Genomic DNA, 25,011 nt, shown 5'->3' on the forward strand with positions numbered 1-25,011 from the left:
CCTTGGTCAGGTTCCTAGGGAGGTACTAAGGATAAACCTTGGGCAGGTTCCTAGGGAGGTGCTAAGGATAAACCTTGGTCAGGTTCCTAGGGAGGTGCTAAGGATAAACCTTGGGCAGGTTCCTAGGGAGGTACTAAGGATAAACCTTGGTCAGGTTCCTAGGGAGGTGCTAAGGATAAACCTTGGGCAGGTTCCTAGGGAGGTACTAAGGATAAACCTTGGTCAGGTTCCTAGGGAGGGATAAACCTTGGGCAGGTTCCTAAGGATAAACCTTGGGCAGGTTCCTAGGGAGGTGCTAAGGATAAACCTTGGTCAGGTTCCTAGGGAGGTGCTAAGGATAAACCTTGGGCAGGTTCCTAGGGAGGTGCTAAGGATAAACCTTGGGCAGGTTCCTAGGGAGGTAATAAGGATAAACCTGTAAGGATAAACCTTGGGCAGGTTCCTAGGGAGGTACTAAGGATAAACCTTGGTCAGGTTCCTAGGGAGGTACTAAGGATAAACCTTGGTCAGGTTCCTAGGGAGGTGCTAAGGATAAACCTGCTAAGGATAAACCTTGGTCAGGTTCCTAGGGAGGTACTAAGGATAAACCTTGGGCAGGTTCCTAGGGAGGTGCTAAGGATAAAAGGTTCCTACTAAGGATAAACCTTGGGCAGGTTCCTAGGGAGGTGCTAAGGATAAACCTTGGGCAGGATCCTAAGGATAAACCTTGGTCAGGTTCCTAGGGAGGTACTAAGGATAAACCTTGGGCAGGTTCCTAGGGAGGTACTAAGGATAAACCTTGGTCAGGTTCCTAGGGAGGTACTAAGGATAAACCTTGGGCAGGTTCCTAGGGAGGTGCTAAGGATAAACCTTAAGGATAAACCTTGGGCAGGTTCCTAGGGAGGTACTAAGGATAAACCTTGGTCAGGTTCCTAGGGAGGTGCTAAGGATAAACCTTGGGCAGGTTCCTAGGGAGGTGCTAAGGATAAACCTTGGTCAGGTTCCTAGGGAGGTGCTAAGGATAAACCTGGGCAGGTTCCTAGGGAGGTGCTAAGGATAAACCTTGGTCAGGTTCCTAGGGAGGTAAACTAAGGATAAACCTTGGGCAGGTTCCTAGGGAGGTACTAAGGATAAACCTTGGTCAGGTTCCTAGGGAGGTACTAAGGATAAACCTTGGTCAGGTTCCTAGGGAGGTGCTAAGGATAAACCTTAAGGATAAACCTTGGTCAGGTTCCTAGGGAGGTACTAAGGATAAACCTTGGGCAGGTTCCTAGGGAGGTGCTAAGGATAAACCTTGGTCAGGTTCCTAGGGAGGTACTAAGGATAAACCTTGGGCAGGTTCCTAGGGAGGTGCTAAGGATAAACCTTGGGCAGGATCCTAGGGAGGTAATAAGGATAAACCTTGGTCAGGTTCCTAGGGAGGTACTAAGGATAAACCTTGGGCAGGTTCCTAGGGAGGTACTAAGGATAAACCTTGGTCAGGTTCCTAGGGAGGTACTAAGGATAAACCTTGGGCAGGTTCCTAGGGAGGTGCTAAGGATAAACCTGCTAAGGATAAACCTTGGGCAGGTTCCTAGGGAGGTACTAAGGATAAACCTTGGTCAGGTTCCTAGGGAGGTACTAAGGATAAACTTTGGTCAGGTTCCTAGGGAGGTACTAAGGACAAACCTTGGTCAGGTTCCTAGGGAGGTGCTAAGGATAAACCTTGGTCAGGTTCCTAGGGAGGTGCTAAGGATAAACCTTGGTCAGGTTCCTAGGGAGGTACTAAGGATAAACCTTGGTCAGGTTCCTAGGGAGGTACTAAGGATAAACCTTGGTCAGGTTCCTAGGGAGGTACTAAGGATAAACCTTGGGCAGGTTCCTAGGGAGGTACCAAGGATAAACCTTGGTCAGGTTCCTAGGGAGGGATAAACCTTGGGCAGGTTCCTAGGGAGGTGCTAAGGATAAACCTTGGTCAGGTTCATAGGGAGGTGCTAAGGATAAACCTGCTAAGGATAAACCTTGGGCAGGTTCCTAGGGAGGTGCTAAGGATAAACCTTGGTCAGGTTCCTAGGGAGGTACTAAGGATAAACCTTGGGCAGGTTCCTAGGGAGGTGCTAAGGATAAACCTTGGTTAGGTTCATAGGGAGGTGCTAAGGATAAACCTGCTAAGGATAAACCTTGGGCAGGTTCCTAGGGAGGTGCTAAGGATAAACCTTGGTCAGGTTCCTAGGGAGGTACTAAGGATAAACCTTGGTCAGGTTCCTAGGGAGGTGCTAAGGATAAACCTTTGTCAGGTTCCTAGGGAGGTACTAAGGATAAACCTTGGTCAAGTTCCTAGGGAGGTGCTAAGGATAAACCTGCTAAGGATAAACCTTGGTCAGGTTCATAGGGAGGTGCTAAGGATAAACCTGCTAAGGATAAACCTTGGGCAGGTTCCTAGGGAGGTACTAAGGATAAACCTTGGGCAGGTTCCTAGGGAGGTGCTAAGGATAAACCTTGGTCAGGTTCCTAGGGAGGTGCTAAGGATAAACCTTGGTCAGGTTCCTAGGGAGGTGCTAAGGATAAACCTTGGGCAGGTTCCTAGGGAGGTACTAAGGATAAACCTTGGGCAGGTTCCTAGGGAGGTGCTAAGGATAAACCTTGGGCAGGTTCCTAGGGAGGTACTAAGGATAAACCTTGGGCAGGTTCCTAGGGAGGTACTAAGGATAAACCTTGGTCAGGTTCCTAGGGAGGTACTAAGGATAAACCTTGGTCAGGTTCCTAGGGAGGTACTAAGGATAAACCTTGGGCAGGTTCCTAGGGGGAGGATAAACCTATTGTCAGGTTCCTAGGGAGGTACTAAGGATAAACCTTGGGCAGGTTCCTAGGGAGGTGCTAAGGATAAACCTGCTAAGGATAAACCTTGGTCAGGTTCCTAGGGAGGTGCTAAGGATAAACCTTGGTCAGGTTCCTAGGGAGGTACTAAGGATAAACCTTGGGCAGGTTCCTAGGGAGGTGCTAAGGATAAACCTTGGTCAGGTTCCTAGGGAGGTGCTAAGGATAAACCTTGGGCAGGTTCCTAGGGAGGTACTAAGGATAAACCTTGGGCAGGTTCCTAGGGAGGTGCTAAGGATAAACCTTGGGCAGGTTCCTAGGGAGGTACTAAGGATAAACCTTGGGCAGGTTCCTAGGGAGGTACTAAGGATAAACCTTGGTCAGGTTCCTAGGGAGGTACTAAGGATAAACCTTGGTCAGGTTCCTAGGGAGGTGCTAAGGATAAACCTTGGGCAGGTTCCTAGGGAGGTACTAAGGATAAACCTTGGTCAGGTTCCTAGGGAGGTACTAAGGATAAACCTTGGGCAGGTTCCTAGGGAGGTGCTAAGGATAAACCTTGGTCAGGTTCCTAGGGAGGTGCTAAGGATAAACCTTGGTCAGGTTCCTAGGGAGGTACTAAGGATAAACCTTGGGCAGTTTCATAGGGAGGTGCTAAGGATAAACCTTGGTCAGGTTCCTAGGGAGGTGCTAAGGATAAACCTTGGGCAGGTTCCTAGGGAGGTACTAAGGATAAACCTTGGTCAGGTTCCTAGGGAGGTGCTAAGGATAAACCTTGGGCAGGTTCCTAGGGAGGTCCTAAGGATAAACCTTGGTCAGGTTCCTAGGGAGGTGCTAAGGATAAACCTTGGGCAGGTTCCTAGGGAGGTACTAAGGATAAACCTTGGGCAGGTTCCTAGGGAGGTGCTAAGGATAAACCTTGGTCAGGTTCCTAGGGAGGTGCTAAGGATAAACCTTGGGCAGGTTCCCTAGGATAAACCTTGGGAGGATCCTAGGGAGGTAATAAGGATAAACCTGCTAAGGATAAACCTTGGGCAGGTTCCTAGGGAGGTACTAAGGATAAACCTTGGTCAGGTTCCTAGGGAGGTACTAAGGATAAACCTTGGTCAGGTTCCTAGGGAGGTGCTAAGGATAAACCTGCTAAGGATAAACCTTGGTCAGGTTCCTAGGGAGGTACTAAGGATAAACCTTGGGCAGGTTCCTAGGGAGGTGCTAAGGATAAACCTTGGTCAGTCGAGGGAGGTAAGGATAAACCTTGGGCAGGTTCCTAGGGAGGTGCTAAGGATAAACCTTGGGCAGGATCCTAAGGATAAACCTTGGTCAGGTTCCTAGGGAGGTACTAAGGATAAACCTTGGGCAGGTTCCTAGGGAGGTACTAAGGATAAACCTTGGTCAGGTTCCTAGGGAGGTACTAAGGATAAACCTTGGGCAGGTTCCTAGGGAGGTGCTAAGGATAAACCTGCTAAGGATAAACCTTGGGCAGGTTCCTAGGGAGGTACTAAGGATAAACCTTGGTCAGGTTCCTAGGGAGGTACTAAGGATAAACCTTGGTCAGGTTCCTAGGGAGGTACTAAGGACAAACCTTGGTCAGGTTCCTAGGGAGGTGCTAAGGATAAACCTTGGTCAGGTTCCTAGGGAGGTGCTAAGGATAAACCTTGGTCAGGTTCCTAGGGAGGTACTAAGGATAAACCTTGGTCAGGTTCCTAGGGAGGTACTAAGGATAAACCTTGGTCAGGTTCCTAGGGAGGTACTAAGGATAAACCTTGGGCAGGTTCCTAGGGAGGTACTAAGGATAAACCTTGGTCAGGTTCCTAGGGAGGTACTCGATAAACCTTGGGCAGGTTAGGGAGGATAAACCTTGGTCAGGTTCTAGGGAGTGCTAAGGATAAACCTGCTAAGGATAAACCTTGGGCAGGTTCCTAGGGAGGTGCTAAGGATAAACCTTGGTCAGGTTCCTAGGGAGGTACTAAGGATAAACCTTGGGCAGGTTCCTAGGGAGGTGCTAAGGATAAACCTTGGTTCAGGTTCCCTAGGGAGGGAGGTAAACCTGCTAAGGATAAACCTTGGTCAGGTTCCTAGGGAGGTGCTAAGGATAAACCTTGGTCAGGTTCCTAGGGAGGATAAACCTTGGGCAGGTTCCTAGGGAGGTGCTAAGGATAAACCTTGGTCAGGTTCCTAGGGAGGGAGGATAAACCTTGGGCAGGTTCCTAAGGATAAACCTTGGTCAGGTTCCTAGGGAGGTGCTAAGGATAAACCTTGGGCAGGTTCCTAGGGAGGTACTAAGGATAAACCTTGGTCAGGTTCCTAGGGAGGTGCTAAGGATAAACCTTGGGCAGGTTCCTAGGGAGGTAAGGATAAACCTCAGGTTCCTAGGGAGGTACTAAGGATAAACCTTGGGCAGGTTCCTAGGGAGGTGCTAAGGATAAACCTTAAGGTCAGGTTCCTAGGGAGGTGCTAAGGATAAACCTTGGTCAGGTTCCTAGGGAGGTACTAAGGATAAACCTTGGTCAGGTTCCTAGGGAGGTGCTAAGGATAAACCTTGGTCAGGTTCCTAGGGAGGTGCTAAGGATAAACCTTGGTCAGGTTCCTAGGGAGGTACTAAGGATAAACCTTGGTCAGGTTCCTAGGGAGGTACTAAGGATAAACCTTGGTCAGGTTCCTAGGGAGGTACTAAGGATAAACCTTGGGCAGGTTCCTAGGGAGGTACTAAGGATAAACCTTGGTCAGGTTCCTAGGGAGGTACTCGATAAACCTTGGGCAGGTTCCTAGGGATAAGGATAAACCTTGGTCAGGTTCATAGGGAGGTGCTAAGGATAAATAAGGATAAACCTTGGGCAGGTTCCTAGGGAGGTGCTAAGGATAAACCTTGGTCAGGTTCCTAGGGAGGTACTAAGGATAAACCTTGGGCAGGTTCCTAGGGAGGTGCTAAGGATAAACCTTGGTCAGGTTCATAGGGAGGTGCTAAGGATAAACCTGCTAAGGATAAACCTTGGGCAGGTTCCTAGGGAGGTGCTAAGGATAAACCTTGGTCAGGTTCCTAGGGAGGTAAGGATAAACCTTGGTCAGGTTCCTAGGGAGGTGCTAAGGATAAACCTTGGTCAGGTTCCTAGGGAGGTGCTAAGGATAAACCTAAGGATAAACCTTGGTCAGGTTCATAGGGAGGTGCTAAGGATAAACCTGCTAAGGATAAACCTTGGGCAGGTTCCTAGGGAGGTACTAAGGATAAACCTTGGTCAGGTTCCTAGGGAGGTGCTAAGGATAACCTTGGTCAGGTTCCTAGGGAGGTGCTAAGGATAAACCTTGGGCAGGTTCCTAGGGAGGGAGGATAAACCTGCTAAGGATAAACCTTGGGCAGGTTCCTAGGGAGGTACTAAGGATAAACTTTGGTCAGGTTCCTGGTAAGGACAAACCTTGGTCAGGTTCCTAGGGAGGTGCTAAGGATAAACCTTGGTCAGGTTCCTAGGGAGGTACTAAGGATAAACCTTGGTCAGGTTCCTAGGGAGGTACTAAGGATAAACCTTGGTCAGGTTCCTAGGGAGGTACTAAGGATAAACCTTGGGCAGGTTCCTAGGGAGGTATAAAGGATAAACCTTGGTCAGGTTCCTAGGGAGGTACTAAGGATAAACCTTGGGCAGGTTCCTAGGGAGGTGCTAAGGATAAACCTTGGTCAGGTTCTAGGGAGGTGCTAAGGATAAACCTGCTAAGGATAAACCTTGGGCAGGTTCCTAGGGAGGTGCTAAGGATCCTTGGTCAGGTTCCTAGGGAGGTACTAAGGATAAACCTTGGGCAGGTTCCTAGGGAGGTGCTAAGGATAAACCTTGGTTAGGTTCATAGGGAGGTGCTAAGGATAAACCTGCTAAGGATAAACCTTGGGCAGGTTCCTAGGGAGGTGCTAAGGATAAACCTTGGTCAGGTTCCTAGGGAGGTACTAAGGATAAACCTTGGTCAGGTTCCTAGGGAGGTGCTAAGGATAAACCTTTGTCAGGTTCCTAGGGAGGTACTAAGGATAAACCTTGGTCAAGTTCCTAGGGAGGTGCTAAGGATAAACCTGCTAAGGATAAACCTTGGGCAGGTTCATAGGGAGGTGCTAAGGATAAACCTGCTAAGGATAAACCTTGGGCAGGTTCCTAGGGAGGTACTAAGGATAAACCTTGGGCAGGTTCCTAGGGAGGTGCTAAGGATAAACCTTGGTCAGGTTCCTAGGGAGGTGCTAAGGATAAACCTTGGTCAGGTTCCTAGGGAGGTGCTAAGGATAAACCTTGGGCAGGTTCCTAGGGAGGTACTAAGGATAAACCTTGGGCAGGTTCCTAGGGAGGTACTAAGGATAAACCTTGGTCAGGTTCCTAGGGAGGTACTAAGGATAAACCTTGGTCAGGTTCCTAGGGAGGTGCTAAGGATAAACCTTGGGCAGGGTCCTAGGGAGGTACTAAGGATAAACCTTGGTCAGGTTCCTAGGGAGGTACTAAGGATAAACCTTGGGCAGGTTCCTAGGGAGGTGCTAAGGATAAACCTGCTAAGGATAAACCTTGGTCAGGTTCCTAGGGAGGTGCTAAGGATAAACCTTGGTCAGGTTCCTAGGGAGGCTAAGGATAAACCTTGGGCAGGTTCCTAGGGAGGTGCTAAGGATAAACCTTGGTCAGGTTCCTAGGGAGGTGCTAAGGATAAACCTTGGGCAGGTTCCTAGGGAGGTACTAAGGATAAACCTTGGTCAGGTTCCTAGGGAGGTGCTAAGGATAAACCTTGGGCAGGTTCCTAGGGAGGTACTAAGGATAAACCTTGGTCAGGTTCCTAGGGAGGTGCTAAGGATAAACCTTGGGCAGGTTCCTAGGGAGGTACTAAGGATAAACCTTGGTCAGGTTCCTAGGGAGGTACTAAGGATAAACCTTGGGCAGGTTCCTAGGGAGGTGCTAAGGATAAACCTGCTAAGGATAAACCTTGGGCAGGTTCCTAGGGAGGTACTAAGGATAAACCTTGGTCAGGTTCCTAGGGAGGTACTAAGGATAAACTTTGGTCAGGTTCCTAGGGAGGTACTAAGGACAAACCTTGGTCAGGTTCCTAGGGAGGTGCTAAGGATAAACCTTGGTCAGGTTCCTAGGGAGGTGCTAAGGATAAACCTTGGTCAGGTTCCTAGGGAGGTACTAAGGATAAACCTTGGGCAGGTTCCTAGGGAGGTGCTAAGGATAAACCTTGGTCAGGTTCCTAGGGAGGTGCTAAGGATAAACCTTGGTCAGGTTCCTAGGGAGGTGCTAAGGATAAACCTTGGGCAGGTTCCTAGGGAGGTACTAAGGATAAACCTTGGGCAGGTTCCTAGGGAGGTACTAAGGATAAACCTTGGTCAGGTTCTAGGGAGGTACTAAGGATAAACCTTGGTCAGGTTCCTAGGGAGGTGCTAAGGATAAACCTTGGGCAGGTTCCTAGGGAGGTACTAAGGATAAACCTTGGTCAGGTTCCTAGGGAGGTACTAAGGATAAACCTTGGGCAGGTTCCTAGGGAGGTGCTAAGGATAAACCTGCTAAGGATAAACCTTGGTCAGGTTCCTAGGGAGGTGCTAAGGATAAACCTTGGTCAGGTTCCTAGGGAGGTACTAAGGATAAACCTTGGGCAGGTTCCTAGGGAGGTGCTAAGGATAAACCTTGGTCAGGTTCCTAGGGAGGTGCTAAGGATAAACCTTGGGCAGGTTCCTAGGGAGGTACTAAGGATAAACCTTGGTCAGGTTCCTAGGGAGGTGCTAAGGATAAACCTTGGGCAGGTTCCTAGGGAGGTACTAAGGATAAACCTTGGTCAGGTTCCTAGGGAGGTGCTAAGGATAAACCTTGGGCAGGTTCCTAGGGAGGTACTAAGGATAAACCTTGGTCAGGTTCCTAGGGAGGTACTAAGGATAAACCTTGGGCAGGTTCCTAGGGAGGTGCTAAGGATAAACCTGCTAAGGATAAACCTTGGGCAGGTTCCTAGGGAGGTACTAAGGATAAACCTTGGTCAGGTTCCTAGGGAGGTACTAAGGATAAACTTTGGTCAGGTTCCTAGGGAGGTACTAAGGACAAACCTTGGTCAGGTTCCTAGGGAGGTGCTAAGGATAAACCTTGGTCAGGTTCCTAGGGAGGTGCTAAGGATAAACCTTGGTCAGGTTCCTAGGGAGGTACTAAGGATAAACCTTGGTCAGGTTCCTAGGGAGGTACTAAGGATAAACCTTGGTCAGGTTCCTAGGGAGGTACTAAGGATAAACCTTGGGCAGGTTCCTAGGGAGGTACCAAGGATAAACCTTGGTCAGGTTCCTAGGGAGGTACTCGATAAACCTTGGGCAGGTTCCTAGGGAGGTGCTAAGGATAAACCTTGGTCAGGTTCATAGGGAGGTGCTAAGGATAAATAAGGATAAACCTTGGGCAGGTTCCTAGGGAGGTGCTAAGGATAAACCTTGGTCAGGTTCCTAGGGAGGTACTAAGGATAAACCTTGGGCAGGTTCCTAGGGAGGTGCTAAGGATAAACCTTGGTTAGGTTCATAGGGAGGTGCTAAGGATAAACCTGCTAAGGATAAACCTTGGGCAGGTTCCTAGGGAGGTGCTAAGGATAAACCTTGGTCAGGTTCCTAGGGAGGTACTAAGGATAAACCTTGGTCAGGTTCCTAGGGAGGTGCTAAGGATAAACCTTGGTCAGGTTCCTAGGGAGGTGCTAAGGATAAACCTGCTAAGGATAAACCTTGGTCAGGTTCCTAGGGAGGTGCTAAGGATAAACCTGCTAAGGATAAACCTTGGGCAGGTTCCTAGGGAGGTACTAAGGATAAACCTTGGGCAGGTTCCTAGGGAGGTGCTAAGGATAAACCTTGGTCAGGTTCCTAGGGAGGTGCTAAGGATAAACCTTGGGCAGGTTCCTAGGGAGGTGCTAAGGATAAACCTGCTAAGGATAAACCTTGGGCAGGTTCCTAGGGAGGTACTAAGGATAAACCTTGGTCAGGTTCCTAGGGAGGTACTAAGGATAAACTTTGGTCAGGTTCCTAGGGAGGTACTAAGGACAAACCTTGGTCAGGTTCCTAGGGAGGTGCTAAGGATAAACCTTGGTCAGGTTCCTAGGGAGGTGACTAAGGATAAACCTTGGTCAGGTTCCTAGGGAGGTACTAAGGATAAACCTTGGTCAGGTTCCTAGGGAGGTACTAAGGATAAACCTTGGTCAGGTTCCTAGGGAGGTACTAAGGATAAACCTTGGGCAGGTTCCTAGGGAGGTACCAAGGATAAACCTTGGTCAGGTTCCTAGGGAGGTACTCGATAAACCTTGGGCAGGTTCCTAGGGAGGTGCTAAGGATAAACCTTGGTCAGGTTCATAGGGAGGTGCTAAGGATAAACCTGCTAAGGATAAACCTTGGGCAGGTTCCTAGGGAGGTGCTAAGGATAAACCTTGGTCAGGTTCCTAGGGAGGTACTAAGGATAAACCTTGGGCAGGTTCCTAGGGAGGTGCTAAGGATAAACCTTGGTTAGGTTCATAGGGAGGTGCTAAGGATAAACCTGCTAAGGATAAACCTTGGGCAGGTTCCTAGGGAGGTGCTAAGGATAAACCTTGGTCAGGTTCCTAGGGAGGTACTAAGGATAAACCTTGGTCAGGTTCCTAGGGAGGTGCTAAGGATAAACCTTTGTCAGGTTCCTAGGGAGGTACTAAGGATAAACCTTGGTCAAGTTCCTAGGGAGGTGCTAAGGATAAACCTGCTAAGGATAAACCTTGGGCAGGTTCATAGGGAGGTGCTAAGGATAAACCTGCTAAGGATAAACCTTGGGCAGGTTCCTAGGGAGGTACTAAGGATAAACCTTGGGCAGGTTCCTAGGGAGGTGCTAAGGATAAACCTTGGTCAGGTTCCTAGGGAGGTGCTAAGGATAAACCTTGGTCAGGTTCCTAGGGAGGTGCTAAGGATAAACCTTGGGCAGGTTCCTAGGGAGGTACTAAGGATAAACCTTGGGCAGGTTCCTAGGGAGGTACTAAGGATAAACCTTGGTCAGGTTCCTAGGGAGGTACTAAGGATAAACCTTGGTCAGGTTCCTAGGGAGGTGCTAAGGATAAACCTTGGGCAGGTTCCTAGGGAGGTACTAAGGATAAACCTTGGTCAGGTTCCTAGGGAGGTACTAAGGATAAACCTTGGGCAGGTTCCTAGGGAGGTAAACCTGCTAAGGATAAACCTTGGTCAGGTTCCTAGGGAGGTGCTAAGGATAAACCTTGGTCAGGTTCCTAGGGAGGTACTAAGGATAAACCTTGGGCAGGTTCCTAGGGAGGTGCTAAGGATAAACCTTGGTCAGGTTCCTAGGGAGGTGCTAAGGATAAACCTTGGGCAGGTTCCTAGGGAGGTACTAAGGATAAACCTTGGTCAGGTTCCTAGGGAGGTGCTAAGGATAAACCTTGGGCAGGTTCCTAGGGAGGTACTAAGGATAAACCTTGGTCAGGTTCCTAGGGAGGTGCTAAGGATAAACCTTGGGCAGGTTCCTAGGGAGGTACTAAGGATAAACCTTGGTCAGGTTCCTAGGGAGGTACTAAGGATAAACCTTGGGCAGGTTCCTAGGGAGGTGCTAAGGATAAACCTGCTAAGGATAAACCTTGGGCAGGTTCCTAGGGAGGTACTAAGGATAAACCTTGGTCAGGTTCCTAGGGAGGTACTAAGGATAAACTTTGGTCAGGTTCCTAGGGAGGTACTAAGGACAAACCTTGGTCAGGTTCCTAGGGAGGTGCTAAGGATAAACCTTGGTCAGGTTCCTAGGGAGGTGCTAAGGATAAACCTTGGTCAGGTTCCTAGGGAGGTACTAAGGATAAACCTTGGTCAGGTTCCTAGGGAGGTACTAAGGATAAACCTTGGTCAGGTTCCTAGGGAGGTACTAAGGATAAACCTTGGGCAGGTTCCTAGGGAGGTGCTAAGGATAAACCTTGGTCAGGTTCATAGGGAGGTGCTAAGGATAAACCTGCTAAGGATAAACCTTGGGCAGGTTCCTAGGGAGGTGCTAAGGATAAACCTTGGTAAGGTTCCTAGGGAGGTACTAAGGATAAACCTTGGGCAGGTTCCTAGGGAGGTGCTAAGGATAAACCTTGGTTAGGTTCATAGGGAGGTGCTAAGGATAAACCTGCTAAGGATAAACCTTGGGCAGGTTCCTAGGGAGGTGCTAAGGATAAACCTTGGTCAGGTTCCTAGGGAGGTACTAAGGATAAACCTTGGTCAGGTTCCTAGGGAGGTGCTAAGGATAAACCTTGGTCAGGTTCCTAGGGAGGTGCTAAGGATAAACCTGCTAAGGATAAACCTTGGTCAGGTTCATAGGGAGGTGCTAAGGATAAACCTGCTAAGGATAAACCTTGGGCAGGTTCCTAGGGAGGTACTAAGGATAAACCTTGGGCAGGTTCCTAGGGAGGTGCTAAGGATAAACCTTGGTCAGGTTCCTAGGGAGGTGCTAAGGATAAACCTTGGTCAGGTTCCTAGGGAGGTGCTAAGGATAAACCTTGGGCAGGTTCCTAGGGAGGTACTAAGGATAAACCTTGGGCAGGTTCCTAGGGAGGTGCTAAGGATAAACCTTGGGCAGGTTCCTAGGGAGGTACTAAGGATAAACCTTGGGCAGGTTCCTAGGGAGGTACTAAGGATAAACCTTGGTCAGGTTCCTAGGGAGGTACTAAGGATAAACCTTGGTCAGGTTCCTAGGGAGGTACTAAGGATAAACCTTGGTCAGGTTCCTAGGGAGGTGCTAAGGATAAACCTTGGGCAGGTTCCTAGGGAGGTACTAAGGATAAACCTTGGTCAGGTTCCTAGGGAGGTACTAAGGATAAACCTTGGGCAGGTTCCTAGGGAGGTGCTAAGGATAAACCTGCTAAGGATAAACCTTGGTCAGGTTCCTAGGGAGGTGCTAAGGATAAACCTTGGTCAGGTTCCTAGGGAGGTACTAAGGATAAACCTTGGGCAGGTTCCTAGGGAGGTGCTAAGGATAAACCTTGGTCAGGTTCCTAGGGAGGTGCTAAGGATAAACCTTGGGCAGGTTCCTAGGGAGGTACTAAGGATAAACCTTGGTCAGGTTCCTAGGGAGGTGCTAAGGATAAACCTTGGGCAGGTTCCTAGGGAGGTACTAAGGATAAACCTTGGTCAGGTTCCTAGGGAGGTGCTAAGGATAAACCTTGGGCAGGTTCCTAGGGAGGTACTAAGGATAAACCTTGGGCAGGTTCCTAGGGAGGTACTAAGGATAAACCTTGGGCAGGTTCCTAGGGAGGTGCTAAGGATAAACCTTGGGCAGGTTCCTAGGGAGGTACTAAGGATAAACCTTGGTCAGGTTCCTAGGGAGGTACTAAGGATAAACTTTGGTCAGGTTCCTAGGGAGGTACTAAGGACAAACCTTGGTCAGGTTCCTAGGGAGGTACTGAGGATAAACCTTGGTCAGGTTCCTAGGGAGGTACTAAGGATAAACCTTGGTCAGGTTCCTAGGGAGGTACTAAGGATAAACCTTGGGCAGGTTCCTAGGGAGGTACCAAGGATAAACCTTGGTCAGGTTCCTAGGGAGGTACTCGATAAACCTTGGGCAGGTTCCTAGGGAGGTGCTAAGGATAAACCTTGGTCAGGTTCATAGGGAGGTGCTAAGGATAAACCTGCTAAGGATAAACCTTGGGCAGGTTCCTAGGGAGGTGCTAAGGATAAACCTTGGTCAGGTTCCTAGGGAGGTACTAAGGATAAACCTTGGGCAGGTTCCTAGGGAGGTGCTAAGGATAAACCTTGGTTAGGTTCATAGGGAGGTGCTAAGGATAAACCTGCTAAGGATAAACCTTGGGCAGGTTCCTAGGGAGGTGCTAAGGATAAACCTTGGTCAGGTTCCTAGGGAGGTACTAAGGATAAACCTTGGTCAGGTTCCTAGGGAGGTGCTAAGGATAAACCTTGGTCAGGTTCCTAGGGAGGTACTAAGGATAAACCTTGGTCAGGTTCCTAGGGAGGTGCTAAGGATAAACCTGCTAAGGATAAACCTTGGTCAGGTTCATAGGGAGGTGCTAAGGATAAACCTGCTAAGGATAAACCTTGGGCAGGTTCCTAGGGAGGTACTAAGGATAAACCTTGGGCAGGTTCCTAGGGAGGTGCTAAGGATAAACCTTGGTCAGGTTCCTAGGGAGGTGCTAAGGATAAACCTTGGTCAGGTTCCTAGGGAGGTGCTAAGGATAAACCTTGGGCAGGTTCCTAGGGAGGTACTAAGGATAAACCTTGGGCAGGTTCCTAGGGAGGTGCTAAGGATAAACCTTGGGCAGGTTCCTAGGGAGGTACTAAGGATAAACCTTGGGCAGGTTCCTAGGGAGGTACTAAGGATAAACCTTGGTCAGGTTCCTAGGGAGGTACTAAGGATAAACCTTGGTCAGGTTCCTAGGGAGGTGCTAAGGATAAACCTTGGGCAGGTTCCTAGGGAGGTACTAAGGATAAACCTTGGTCAGGTTCCTAGGGAGGTACTAAGGATAAACCTTGGGCAGGTTCCTAGGGAGGTGCTAAGGATAAACCTGCTAAGGATAAACCTTGGTCAGGTTCCTAGGGAGGTGCTAAGGATAAACCTTGGTCAGGTTCCTAGGGAGGTACTAAGGATAAACCTTGGGCAGGTTCCTAGGGAGGTGCTAAGGATAAACCTTGGTCAGGTTCCTAGGGAGGTGCTAAGGATAAAAATTGGGCAGGTTCCTAGGGAGGTACTAAGGATAAACCTTGGTCAGGTTCCTAGGGAGGTGCTAAGGATAAACCTTGGGCAGGTTCCTAGGGAGGTACTAAGGATAAACCTTGGTCAGGTTCCTAGGGAGGTGCTAAGGATAAACCTTGGGCAGGTTCCTAGGGAGGTACTAAGGATAAAGCTTGGGCAGGTTCCTAGGGAGGTACTAGATAAACCTTGGTCAGGTTCCTAGGGAGGTACTAGATAAACCTTGGTCAGGTTCCTAGGGAGGTACTAAGGATAAACCTTGGTCAGGTTCCTAGGGAGGTGCTAAGGATAAACCTTGGGCAGGTTCCTAGGGAGGTGCTAAGGATAAACCTTGGGCAGGTTCCTAGGGAGGTACTAAGGATAAACCTTGGGCAGGTTCCTAGGGAGGTACTAAGGATAAACCTTGGGCAGGATCCTAGGGAGGTGCTAAGGATAAACCTTGGTCAGGTTCCTAGGGAGGTACTAAGGACAAACCTTGGTCAGGTTCCTAGGGAGGTGCTAAGGATAAACCTTGGGCAGGTTCCTAGGGAGGTACTAAGGATAAACCTTGGGCAGGTTCCTAGGGAGGTACTCGATAAACCTTGGGCAGGTTCCTAGGAGGTGCTAAGGATAAACCTTGGTCAGGTTCATAGGGAGGTGCTAAGGATAAACCTGCTAAGGATAAACCTTGGGCAGGTTCCTAGGGAGGTGCTAAGGATAAACCTTGGTCAGGTTCCTAGGGAGGTACTAAGGATAAACCTTGGGCAGGTTCCTAGGGAGGTGCTAAGGATAAACCTTGGTTAGGTTCATAGGGAGGTGCTAAGGATAAACCTGCTAAGGATAAACCTTGGGCAGGTTCCTAGGGAGGTGCTAAGGATAAACCTTGGTCAGGTTCCTAGGGAGGTACTAAGGATAAACCTTGGTCAGGTTCCTAGGGAGGTGCTAAGGATAAACCTTGGTCAGGTTCCTAGGGAGGTACTAAGGATAAACCTTGGTCAAGTTCCTAGGGAGGTGCTAAGGATAAACCTGCTAAGGATAAACCTTGGTCAGGTTCATAGGGAGGTGCTAAGGATAAACCTGCTAAGGATAAACCTTGGGCAGGTTCCTAGGGAGGTACTAAGGATAAACCTTGGGCAGGTTCCTAGGGAGGTGCTAAGGATAAACCTTGGTCAGGTTCCTAGGGAGGTGCTAAGGATAAACCTTGGTCAGGTTCCTAGGGAGGTGCTAAGGATAAACCTTGGGCAGGTTCCTAGGGAGGTACTAAGGATAAACCTTGGGCAGGTTCCTAGGGAGGTGCTAAGGATAAACCTTGGGCAGGTTCCTAGGGAGGTACTAAGGATAAACCTTGGGTAGGTTCCTAGGGAGGTACTAAGGATAAACCTTGGTCAGGTTCCTAGGGAGGTACTAAGGATAAACCTTGGTCAGGTTCCTAGGGAGGTGCTAAGGATAAACCTTGGGCAGGTTCCTAGGGAGGTACTAAGGATAAACCTTGGTCAGGTTCCTAGGTAGGTACTAAGGATAAACCTTGGGCAGGTTCCTAGGGAGGTGCTAAGGATAAACCTGCTAAGGATAAACCTTGGTCAGGTTCCTAGGGAGGTGCTAAGGATAAACCTTGGTCAGGTTCCTAGGGAGATACTAAGGATAAACCTTGGTCAGGTTCCTAAGGAGGTGCTAAGGATAAACCTTGGGCAGGTTCCTAGGGAGGTACTAAGGATAAACCTTGGTCAGGTTCCTAGGGAGGTGCTAAGGATAAACCTTGGGCAGGTTCCTAGGGAGGTACTAAGGATAAACCTTGGTCAGGTTCCTAGGGAGGTGCTAAGGATAAACCTTGGGCAGGTTCCTAGGGAGGTACTAAGGAGGATAAACCTTGGGCAGGTTCCTAGGGAGGTACTAAGGATAAACCTTGGTCAGGTTCCTAGGGAGGTACTCGATAAACCTTGGGCAGGTTCCTAGGGAGGTACTAAGGATAAACCTTGGGCAGGTTCCTAGGGAGGTACTAGATAAACCTTGGTCAGGTTCCTAGGGAGGTACTAGATAAACCTTGGTCAGGTTCCTAGGGAGGTACTAAGGATAAACCTTGGTCAGGTTCCTAGGGAGGTGCTAAGGATAAACCTTGGGCAGGTTCCTAGGGAGGTGCTAAGGATAAACCTTGGGCAGGTTCCTAGGGAGGTACTAAGGATAAACCTTGGGCAGGTTCCTAGGGAGGTACTAAGGATAAACCTTGGGCAGGATCCTAGGGAGGTGCTAAGGATAAACCTTGGTCAGGTTCCTAGGGAGGTACTAAGGACAAACCTTGGTCAGGTTCCTAGGGAGGTGCTAAGGATAAACCTTGGGCAGGTTCCTAGGGAGGTACTAAGGATAAACCTTGGGCAGGTTCCTAGGGAGGTGCTAAGGATAAAACTTGGTCAGGTTCCTAGGGAGGTGCTAAGGATAAACCTTGGGCAGGTTCCTAGGGAGGTACTAAGGATAAACCTTGGTCAGGTTCATAGGGAGGTACTAAGGATAAACCTGCTAAGGATAAACCTTGGGCAGGTTCCTAGGGAGGTGCTAAGGATAAACCTTGGGCAGGATCCTAGGGAGGTACTAAGGATAAACCTTGGTCAGGTTCCTAGGGAGGTACTAAGGATAAACCTTGTGCAGGTTCCTAGGGAGGTACTAAGGATAAACCTTGGTCAGGTTCATAGGGAGGTACTAAGGATAAACCTTGGGCAGGTTCCTAGGGAGGTGCTAAGGATAAACCTGCTAAGGATAAACCTTGGGCAGGTTCCTAGGGAGGTACTAAGGATAAACTTTGGTCAGGTTCCTAGGGAGGTACTAAGGACAAACCTTGGTCAGGTTCCTAGGGAGGTACTAAGGATAAACCTTGGTCAGGTTCCTAGGGAGGTACTAAGGATAAACCTTGGTCAGGTTCCTAGGGAGGTACTAAGGATAAACCTTGGTCAGGTTCCTAGGGAGGTACTAAGGATAAACCTTGGGCAGGTTCCTAGGGAGGTACTAAGGATAAACCTTGGTCAGGTTCCTAGGAGGTACTCGATAAACCTTGGGCAGGTTCCTAGGGAGGTGCTAAGGATAAACCTTGGTCAGGTTCATAGGGAGGTGCTAAGGATAAACCTGCTAAGGATAAACCTTGGGCAGGTTCCTAGGGAGGTGCTAAGGATAAACCTTGGTCAGGTTCCTAGGGAGGTACTAAGGATAAACCTTGGGCAGGTTCCTAGGGAGGTGCTAAGGATAAACCTTGGTTAGGTTCATAGGGAGGTGCTAAGGATAAACCTGCTAAGGATAAACCTTGGGCAGGTTCCTAGGGAGGTGCTAAGGATAAACCTTGGTCAGGTTCCTAGGGAGGTACTAAGGATAAACCTGGGTCAGGTTCCTAGGGAGGTACTAAGGATAAACCTTGGTCAGGTTCCTAGGGAGGTACTAAGGATAAACCTTGGTCAGGTTCCTAGGGAGGTACTAAGGATAAACCTTGGTCAGGTTCCTAGGGAGGTACTAAGGATAAACCTTGGTCAGGTTCCTAGGGAGGTACTAAGGACAAACCTTGGGCAGGTTCCTAGGGAGGTGCTAAGGATAAACCTTGGTCAGGTTCCTAGGGAGGTACTAAGGATACACCTTGGTCAGGTTCCTAGGGAGGTACTAAGGATAAACCTTGGGCAGGTTCCTAGGGAGGTGCTAAGGATAAACCTTGGTCAGGTTCCTAGGGAGGTACTAAGGATAAACCTTGGGCAGGTTCCTAGGGAGGTGCTAAGGATAAACCTTGGGCAGGTTCCTAGGGAGGTGCTAAGGATAAACCTTGGGCAGGTTCCTAGGGAGGTACTAAGGATAAACCTTGGGCAGGTTCCTAGGGAGGTACTGGATAAACCTTGGGCAGGTTCCTCGGGAGGTGCTAAGGATAAACCTGCTAAGGATAAACCTTGGGCAGGTTCCTAGGGAGGTGCTAAGGATAAACCTTGGGCAGGTTCCTAGGGAGGTACTAAGGATAAACCTTGGGCAGGTTCCTAGGGAGGTACTAAGGATAAACCTTGGGCAGGTTCCTAGGGAGGTACTAAGGATAAACCTTGGGCAGGTTCCTAGGGAGGTGCTAAGGATAAACCTTGGTCAGGTTCCTAGGGAGGTACTAAGGATAAACCTGGGTCAGGTTCCTAGGGAGGTACTAAGGATAAACCTTGGTCAGGTTCCTAGGGAGGTACTAAGGATAAACCTTGGTCAGGTTCCTAGGGAGGTACTAAGGATAAACCTTGGTCAGGTTCCTAGGGAGGTACTAAGGATAAACCTTGGTCAGGTTCCTAGGGAGGTACTAAGGACAAACCTTGGGCAGGTTCCTAGGGAGGTGCTAAGGATAAACCTTGGTCAGGTTCCTAGGGAGGTACTAAGGATACACCTTGGTCAGGTTCCTAGGGAGGTACTAAGGATAAACCTTGGGCAGGTTCCTAGGGAGGTGCTAAGGATAAACCTTGGTCAGGTTCCTAGGGAGGTACTAAGGATAAACCTTGGGCAGGTTCCTAGGGAGGTGCTAAGGATAAACCTTGGGCAGGTTCCTAGGGAGGTGCTAAGGATAAACCTTGGGCAGGTTCCTAGGGAGGTACTAAGGATAAACCTTGGGCAGGTTCCTAGGGAGGTACTGGATAAACCTTGGGCAGGTTCCTCGGGAGGTGCTAAGGATAAACCTGCTAAGGATAAACCTTGGGCAGGTTCCTAGGGAGGTGCTAAGGATAAACCTTGGGCAGGTTCCTAGGGAGGTACTAAGGATAAACCTTGGGCAGGTTCCTAGGGAGGTACTAAGGATAAACCTTGGGCAGGTTCCTAGGGAGGTACTAAGGATAAACCTTGGGCAGGTTCCTAGGGAGGTACTAAGGATAAACCTTGGGCAGGTTCCTAGGGAGGTACTGGATAAACCTTGGGTAGGTTCCTAGGGAGGTACTAAGGATAAACCTTGGGCAGGTTCCTAGGGAGGTACTAGATAAACCTTGGGTAGGTTCCTAGGGAGGTACTAGATAAACCTTGGGTAGGTTCTAGGGAGGTACTAGATAAACCTTGGGCAGGTTCCTAGGGAGGTACTAAGGATAAACCTTGGGCAGGTTCCTAGGGAGGTACTGGATAAACCTTGGGCAGGTTCCTAGGGAGGTGCTTAGGATAAACCTTGGGCAGGTTCCTAGGGAGGTACTAAGGATAAACCTTGGGCAGGTTCCTAGGGAGGTATTAAGGATAAACCTTGGGCAGGTTCCAAGGGAGGTGCTAAGGATAAACCTTGGGCAGGTTCCTAGGGAGGTACTAAGGATAAACCTTGGGCAGGTTCCTAGGGAGGTACTAAGGATAAACCTTGGGCAGGTTCCTAGGGAGGTGCTAAGGATAATAAACCTGCTAAGGATAAACCTTGGTCAGGTTCCTAGGGAGGTACTAAGGATAAACCTTGGGCAGGTTCCTAGGGAGGTGCTAAGGATAAACCTTGGTCAGGTTCCTAGGGAGGTACTAAGGATAAACCTTGGTCAGGTTCCTAGGGAGGTACTAAGGATAAACCTTGGGCAGGTTCCTAGGGAGGTGCTAAGGATAAACCTTGGTCAGGTTCCTAGGGAGGTGCTAAGGATAAACCTTGGTCAGGTTCCTAGGGAGGTACTAAGGATAAACCTTGGTCAGGTTCCTAGGGAGGTGCTAAGGATAAACCTTGGGCAGGTTCCTAAGGATAAACCTTGGTCAGGAGGGAGGTACTAAGGATAAACCTTGGTCAGGTTCCTAGGGAGGTACTAAGGATAAACCTTGGGCAGGTTCCTAGGGAGGTACTAAGGATAAACCTTGGGCAGGTTCCTAGGGAGGTACTAGATAAACCTTGGTCAGGTTCCTAGGGAGGTACTAAGGATAAACCTTGGTCAGGTTCCTAGGGAGGTACTAAGGATAAACCTTGGTCAGGTTCCTAGGGAGGTACTAGATAAACCTTGGTCAGGTTCCTAGGGAGGTACTAAGGATAAACCTTGGTCAGGTTCCTAGGGAGGTACTAAGGATAAACCTTGGGCAGGTTCCTAGGGAGGTGCTAAGGATAAACCTTGGGCAGGTTCCTAGGGAGGTGCTAAGGATAAACCTTGGTCAGGTTCCTAGGGAGGTGCTAAGGATAAACCTTGGGCAGGTTCCTAGGGAGGTGCTAAGGATAAACCTTGGGCAGGTTCCTAGGGAGGTACTAAGGATAAACCTTGGTCAGGTTCCTAGGGAGGTGCTAAGGATAAACCTTGGTCAGGTTCCTAGGGAGGTGCTAAGGATAAACCTTGGGCAGGTTCCTAGGGAGGTACTAAGGATAAACCTTGGTCAGGTTCCTAGGGAGGTGCTAAGGATAAACCTTGGTCAGGTTCCTAGGGAGGTGCTAAGGATAAACCTTGGTCAGGTTCCTAGGGAGGGAGGATAAACTGGTCAGGATCCTAGGGAGGTACTAAGGATAAACCTTGGTCAGGTTCCTAGGGAGGTACTAAGGATAAACCTTGGGCAGGTTCCTAGGGAAGGATAAACCTTGGTCAGGTTCCTAGGGAGGTACTAAGGATAAACCTTGGGCAGGTTCCTAGGGAGGTACTAAGGATAAACCTTGGTCAGGTTCCTAGGGAGGTACTAAGGATAAACCTTGGGCAGGTTCCTAGGGAGGTAAACTAAGGATAAACCTTGGTCAGGTTCCTAGGGAGGTACTAAGGATAAACCTTGGTCAGGTTCCTAGGGAGGTACTAAGGATAAACCTTGGGCAGGTTCCTAGGGAGGTACTAAGGATAAACCTTGGTCAGGTTCCTAGGGAGGGATAAACCTTGGTCAGGTTCCTAGGGAGGTACTAAGGATAAACCTTGGTCAGGTTCCTAGGGAGGTACTAAGGATAAACCTTGGTCAGGTTCTGGATAAACCTTGGGCAGGTTCCTAGGGAGGTGCTAAGGATAAACCTTGGTCAGGTTCCTAGGGGGAGGTACTAAGGATAAACCTTGGGCAGGTTCCTAGGGAGAGTGCTAAGGATAAACCTTGGTCAGGTTCCTAGGGGGGAGGTGCTAAGGATAAACCTTGGGCAGGTTCCTAGGGAGGTGCTAAGGATAAACCTTGGTCAGGTTCCTAGGGAGGTGCTAAGGATAAACCTTGGTCAGGTTCCTAGGGAGGTACTAAGGATAAACCTTGGTCAGGTTCCTAGGGAGGTACTAAGGATAAACCTTGGTCAGGTTCCTAGGGAGGTACTAAGGATAAACCTTGGTCAGGTTCCTAGGGAGGTACTAAGGATAAACCTTGGTCAGGTTCCTAGGGAGGTACTAAGGATAAACCTTGGTCAGGTTCCTAGGGAGGTGCTAAGGATAAACCTTGGTCAGGTTCCTAGGGAGGTGCTAAGGATAAACCTTGGGCAGGTTCCTAGGGAGGTGCTAAGGATAAACCTTGGGCAGGTTCCTAGGGAGGTACTAAGGATAAACCTTGGGCAGGTTCCTAGGGAGGTAAACTGGGCAGGTTCCTAGGGAGGTGCTAAGGATAAACCTTGGGCAGGTTCCTAGGGAGGTACTAAGGATAAACCTTGGGCAGGTTCCTAGGGAGGTGCTAAGGATAAACCTTGGGCAGGTTCCTAGGGAGGTACTAAGGATAAACCTTGGGCAGGTTCCTAGGGAGGTACTAAGGATAAACCTTGGGCAGGTTCCTAGGGAGGTAAACCTAAGGATAAACCTTGGGCAGGTTCCTAGGGAGGTACTAAGGATAAACCTTGGGCAGGTTCCTAGGGAGGTACTAAGGATAAACCTTGGGCAGGTTCCTAGGGAGGTACTAAGGATAAACCTTGGGCAGGTTCCTAGGGAGGTACTAGATAAACCTTGGGTAGGTTCCTAGGGAGGTACTAGATAAACCTTGGGCAGGTTCCTAGGAGGTACTAGATAAACCTTGGGCAGGTTCCTAAGGATAAACCTTGGGCAGGTTCCTAGGGAGGTACTGGATAAACCTTGGGCAGGTTCCTCGGGAGGTGAGGATAAACCTGCTAAGGATAAACCTTGGGCAGGTTCCTAGGGAGGTACTAAGGATAAACCTTGGGCAGGTTCCTAGGGAGGTACTAAGGATAAACCTTGGGCAGGTTCCAAGGGAGGTGCTAAGGATAAACCTTGGGCAGGTTCCTAGGGAGGTACTAAGGATAAACCTTGGGCAGGTTCCTAGGGAGGTACTAAGGATAAACCTTGGGCAGGTTCCTAGGGAGGTGCTAAGGATAATAAACCTGCTAAGGATAAACCTTGGTCAGGTTCCTAGGGAGGTACTAAGGATAAACCTTGGGCAGGTTCCTAGGGAGGTGCTAAGGATAAACCTTGGGCAGGTTCCTAGGGAGGTACTAAGGATAAACCTTGGTCAGGTTCCTAGGGAGGTACTAAGGATAAACCTTGGTCAGGTTCCTAGGGAGGTACTAGATAAACCTTGGGTAGGTTCCTAGGGAGGTATTAAGGATAAACCTTGGTCAGGTTCCTAGGGAGGTACTAAGGATAAACCTTGGGCAGGTTCCTAGGGAGGTGCTAAGGATAAACCTTGGGCAGGTTCCTAGGGAGGTGCTAAGGATAAACCTTGGGCAGGTTCCTATAAAATAATGAAACATTTACAACCAAAATAGTTTTAATATCTTTATAACATAATTCCCTCCTGGGCTCAGAATTATTGGTGTCCAGTTGCCCTTGGATTTTTTTGGGGTCTACGGGGAAAAAACTGACTCAGATCCAAAATTCATACAACCACTGCACATAAACTGTAAAAAAAATAAAAATGAAAAAGCAATGAGGCTGATGCAACAGATCAGTCCTTTTAGTTTAAAATATTGAAGGTTGTATTAACTCATATTATAAACTCAACAGCTGTAGGCTATAGGCAAATGTTCCAAAATGGAAGTAGTGGGAAAACACTGTTCTAGAGTGGTGTCATGTGACAGAAATTTAAAGAGGGGAGATCTAAAGATGCATCAACTAGCATGGGTCCCTCATATGACTAGGATTATCACCAACTAGGATGGGACCCTAATATGACTAGGATTATCACCAACTAGGATGGGACCCTAATATGACTAGGATTATCACCAACTAGGATGGGACCCTAATATGACTAGGATTATCACCAACTAGGATGGGACCCTAATATGACTAGGATTATCACCAACTAGGATGGGACCCTAATATGACTAGGATTATCACCAACTAGCACGGGTCCCTAATATGACTAGGATTATCACCAACTAGCACGGGTCCCTAATATGACTAGGATTATCACCAACTAGCATGGGTCCCTCATATGACTAGGATTATCACCAACTAGGATGGGACCCTAATATGACTAGGATTATCACCAACTAGGATGGGACCCTAATATGACTAGGATTATCACCAACTAGGATGGGACCCTAATATGACTAGGATTATCACCAACTAGCACGGGTCCCTAATATGACTAGGATTATCACCAACTAGCATGGGTCCCTAATATGACTAGGATTATCACCAACTAGCATGGGTCCCTAATATGACTAGGATTATCACCAACTAGCATGGGTCCCTCAAATGACTAGGATTATCACCAACTAGCATGGGTCCCTAATATGACTGGAATTATGACCAACTAGCATGGGTCCCTCATATGACTAGGATTATCACCTACACTTTGCCTGTAGGCTTTCTAATCAGAGTAATTGTTTGATATTGTGATGTTATTATTATTTTTTTTTACTTGGCCATTCAGAGAAAGTAAATCTATATCCAACATTTTTTTGTGCTTTCCCCGGACAATTGTTAATGTTGAGCCCTGGGAGAATAAGTCTGTGGGTAGGTTCAGGACTCTTACCTTTGGGTGGGGTGAGGGTTAGTCTGTGAGGGTAGGTTCAGGACTCTTACCTTGGGGTGGGTGAGGGTGAGGCGGTGGCCATTGTCGTGCTCCGGGCCCTCAGACAGAGCCCACGTAACAGCCTGCTCCTTGTCCTCCTCTGGGGGCTCATAGGAGGTAATCAGCTGGTCTGTGGAGCTCACCACCAGCCTGTCTCCCAGACCTGGGTTCAACAGCAGCACTGTACTCTCACTGAGGGAGAGAGGAGGAAGGGAGTGATCGGGAGAAAGAGACAGAGTGACAGTGGACTATAGGACCCTACAAGAAGTTAGGTTGCTAAAGTCACGATAATGTCACAGCAGTAAAGAGGACAAGTTCTCTCAAAGTTTGTTGACAGGGGCATCAGTAGTACCACATACTAACAATTATAAACTGGTTGCAGTGGTTATTGGTTAACCTCTGAAACTACACTATGAAATCATTCGGTCTGTGAACACATACAAAGTATACTGTATGTTCAGTGATGAAGACACAGAGGAGAACTCAGGACATAGGAAAGAGTGGAGCAACCATTAGGAGGAAAGAGACTGTTGGAGGAGGAGACTTACAAGCACACAGCCACCAGGCAGACGGCCGGGTTGGGGTTCCACGCCACACTCTTCACAGCTCCGCCCACTTCCAGCGTCTTCATGCATCGCCCCGTGTTGACCTCCCAGAAGCGCACCGTACAGTCGTCTGAGCCTGGAGGGAGAGAGAGGGGTCAAAGGTCAGACCATCAGAGACAACAGGGGGCCCATAACAGCAGTGTGTGTGACTGTGTGTGCCCTGGCAGAAA

The 25,011-nt window shown here is 48.8% G+C and overlaps 1 protein-coding gene across 2 annotated transcripts in view; it reads right to left on the reverse strand.

Moving 5' to 3' along the window:
- The window catches only part of LOC135551765 (ribosome biogenesis protein bop1-like), a 138,347-nt gene that overhangs the window by 31,334 nt on the left and 82,002 nt on the right, over nt 1-25,011 (reverse strand). For both annotated transcript variants that reach the window (XM_064982982.1, XM_064982981.1), the window contains exons 11-12: nt 24,785-24,917; nt 24,248-24,428 (exon numbers count right to left, since the gene is read on the reverse strand). In XM_064982982.1, coding sequence (XP_064839054.1) covers nt 24,248-24,428; nt 24,785-24,917 — 314 coding nt within the window. The remainder of the gene's footprint in view (nt 1-24,247; nt 24,429-24,784; nt 24,918-25,011) is intronic.

Source organism: Oncorhynchus masou, chromosome 13 (genome assembly GCF_036934945.1).
Source record: "Oncorhynchus masou masou isolate Uvic2021 chromosome 13, UVic_Omas_1.1, whole genome shotgun sequence".
Classification (NCBI taxonomy): Eukaryota; Metazoa; Chordata; class Actinopteri; order Salmoniformes; family Salmonidae; genus Oncorhynchus; species Oncorhynchus masou.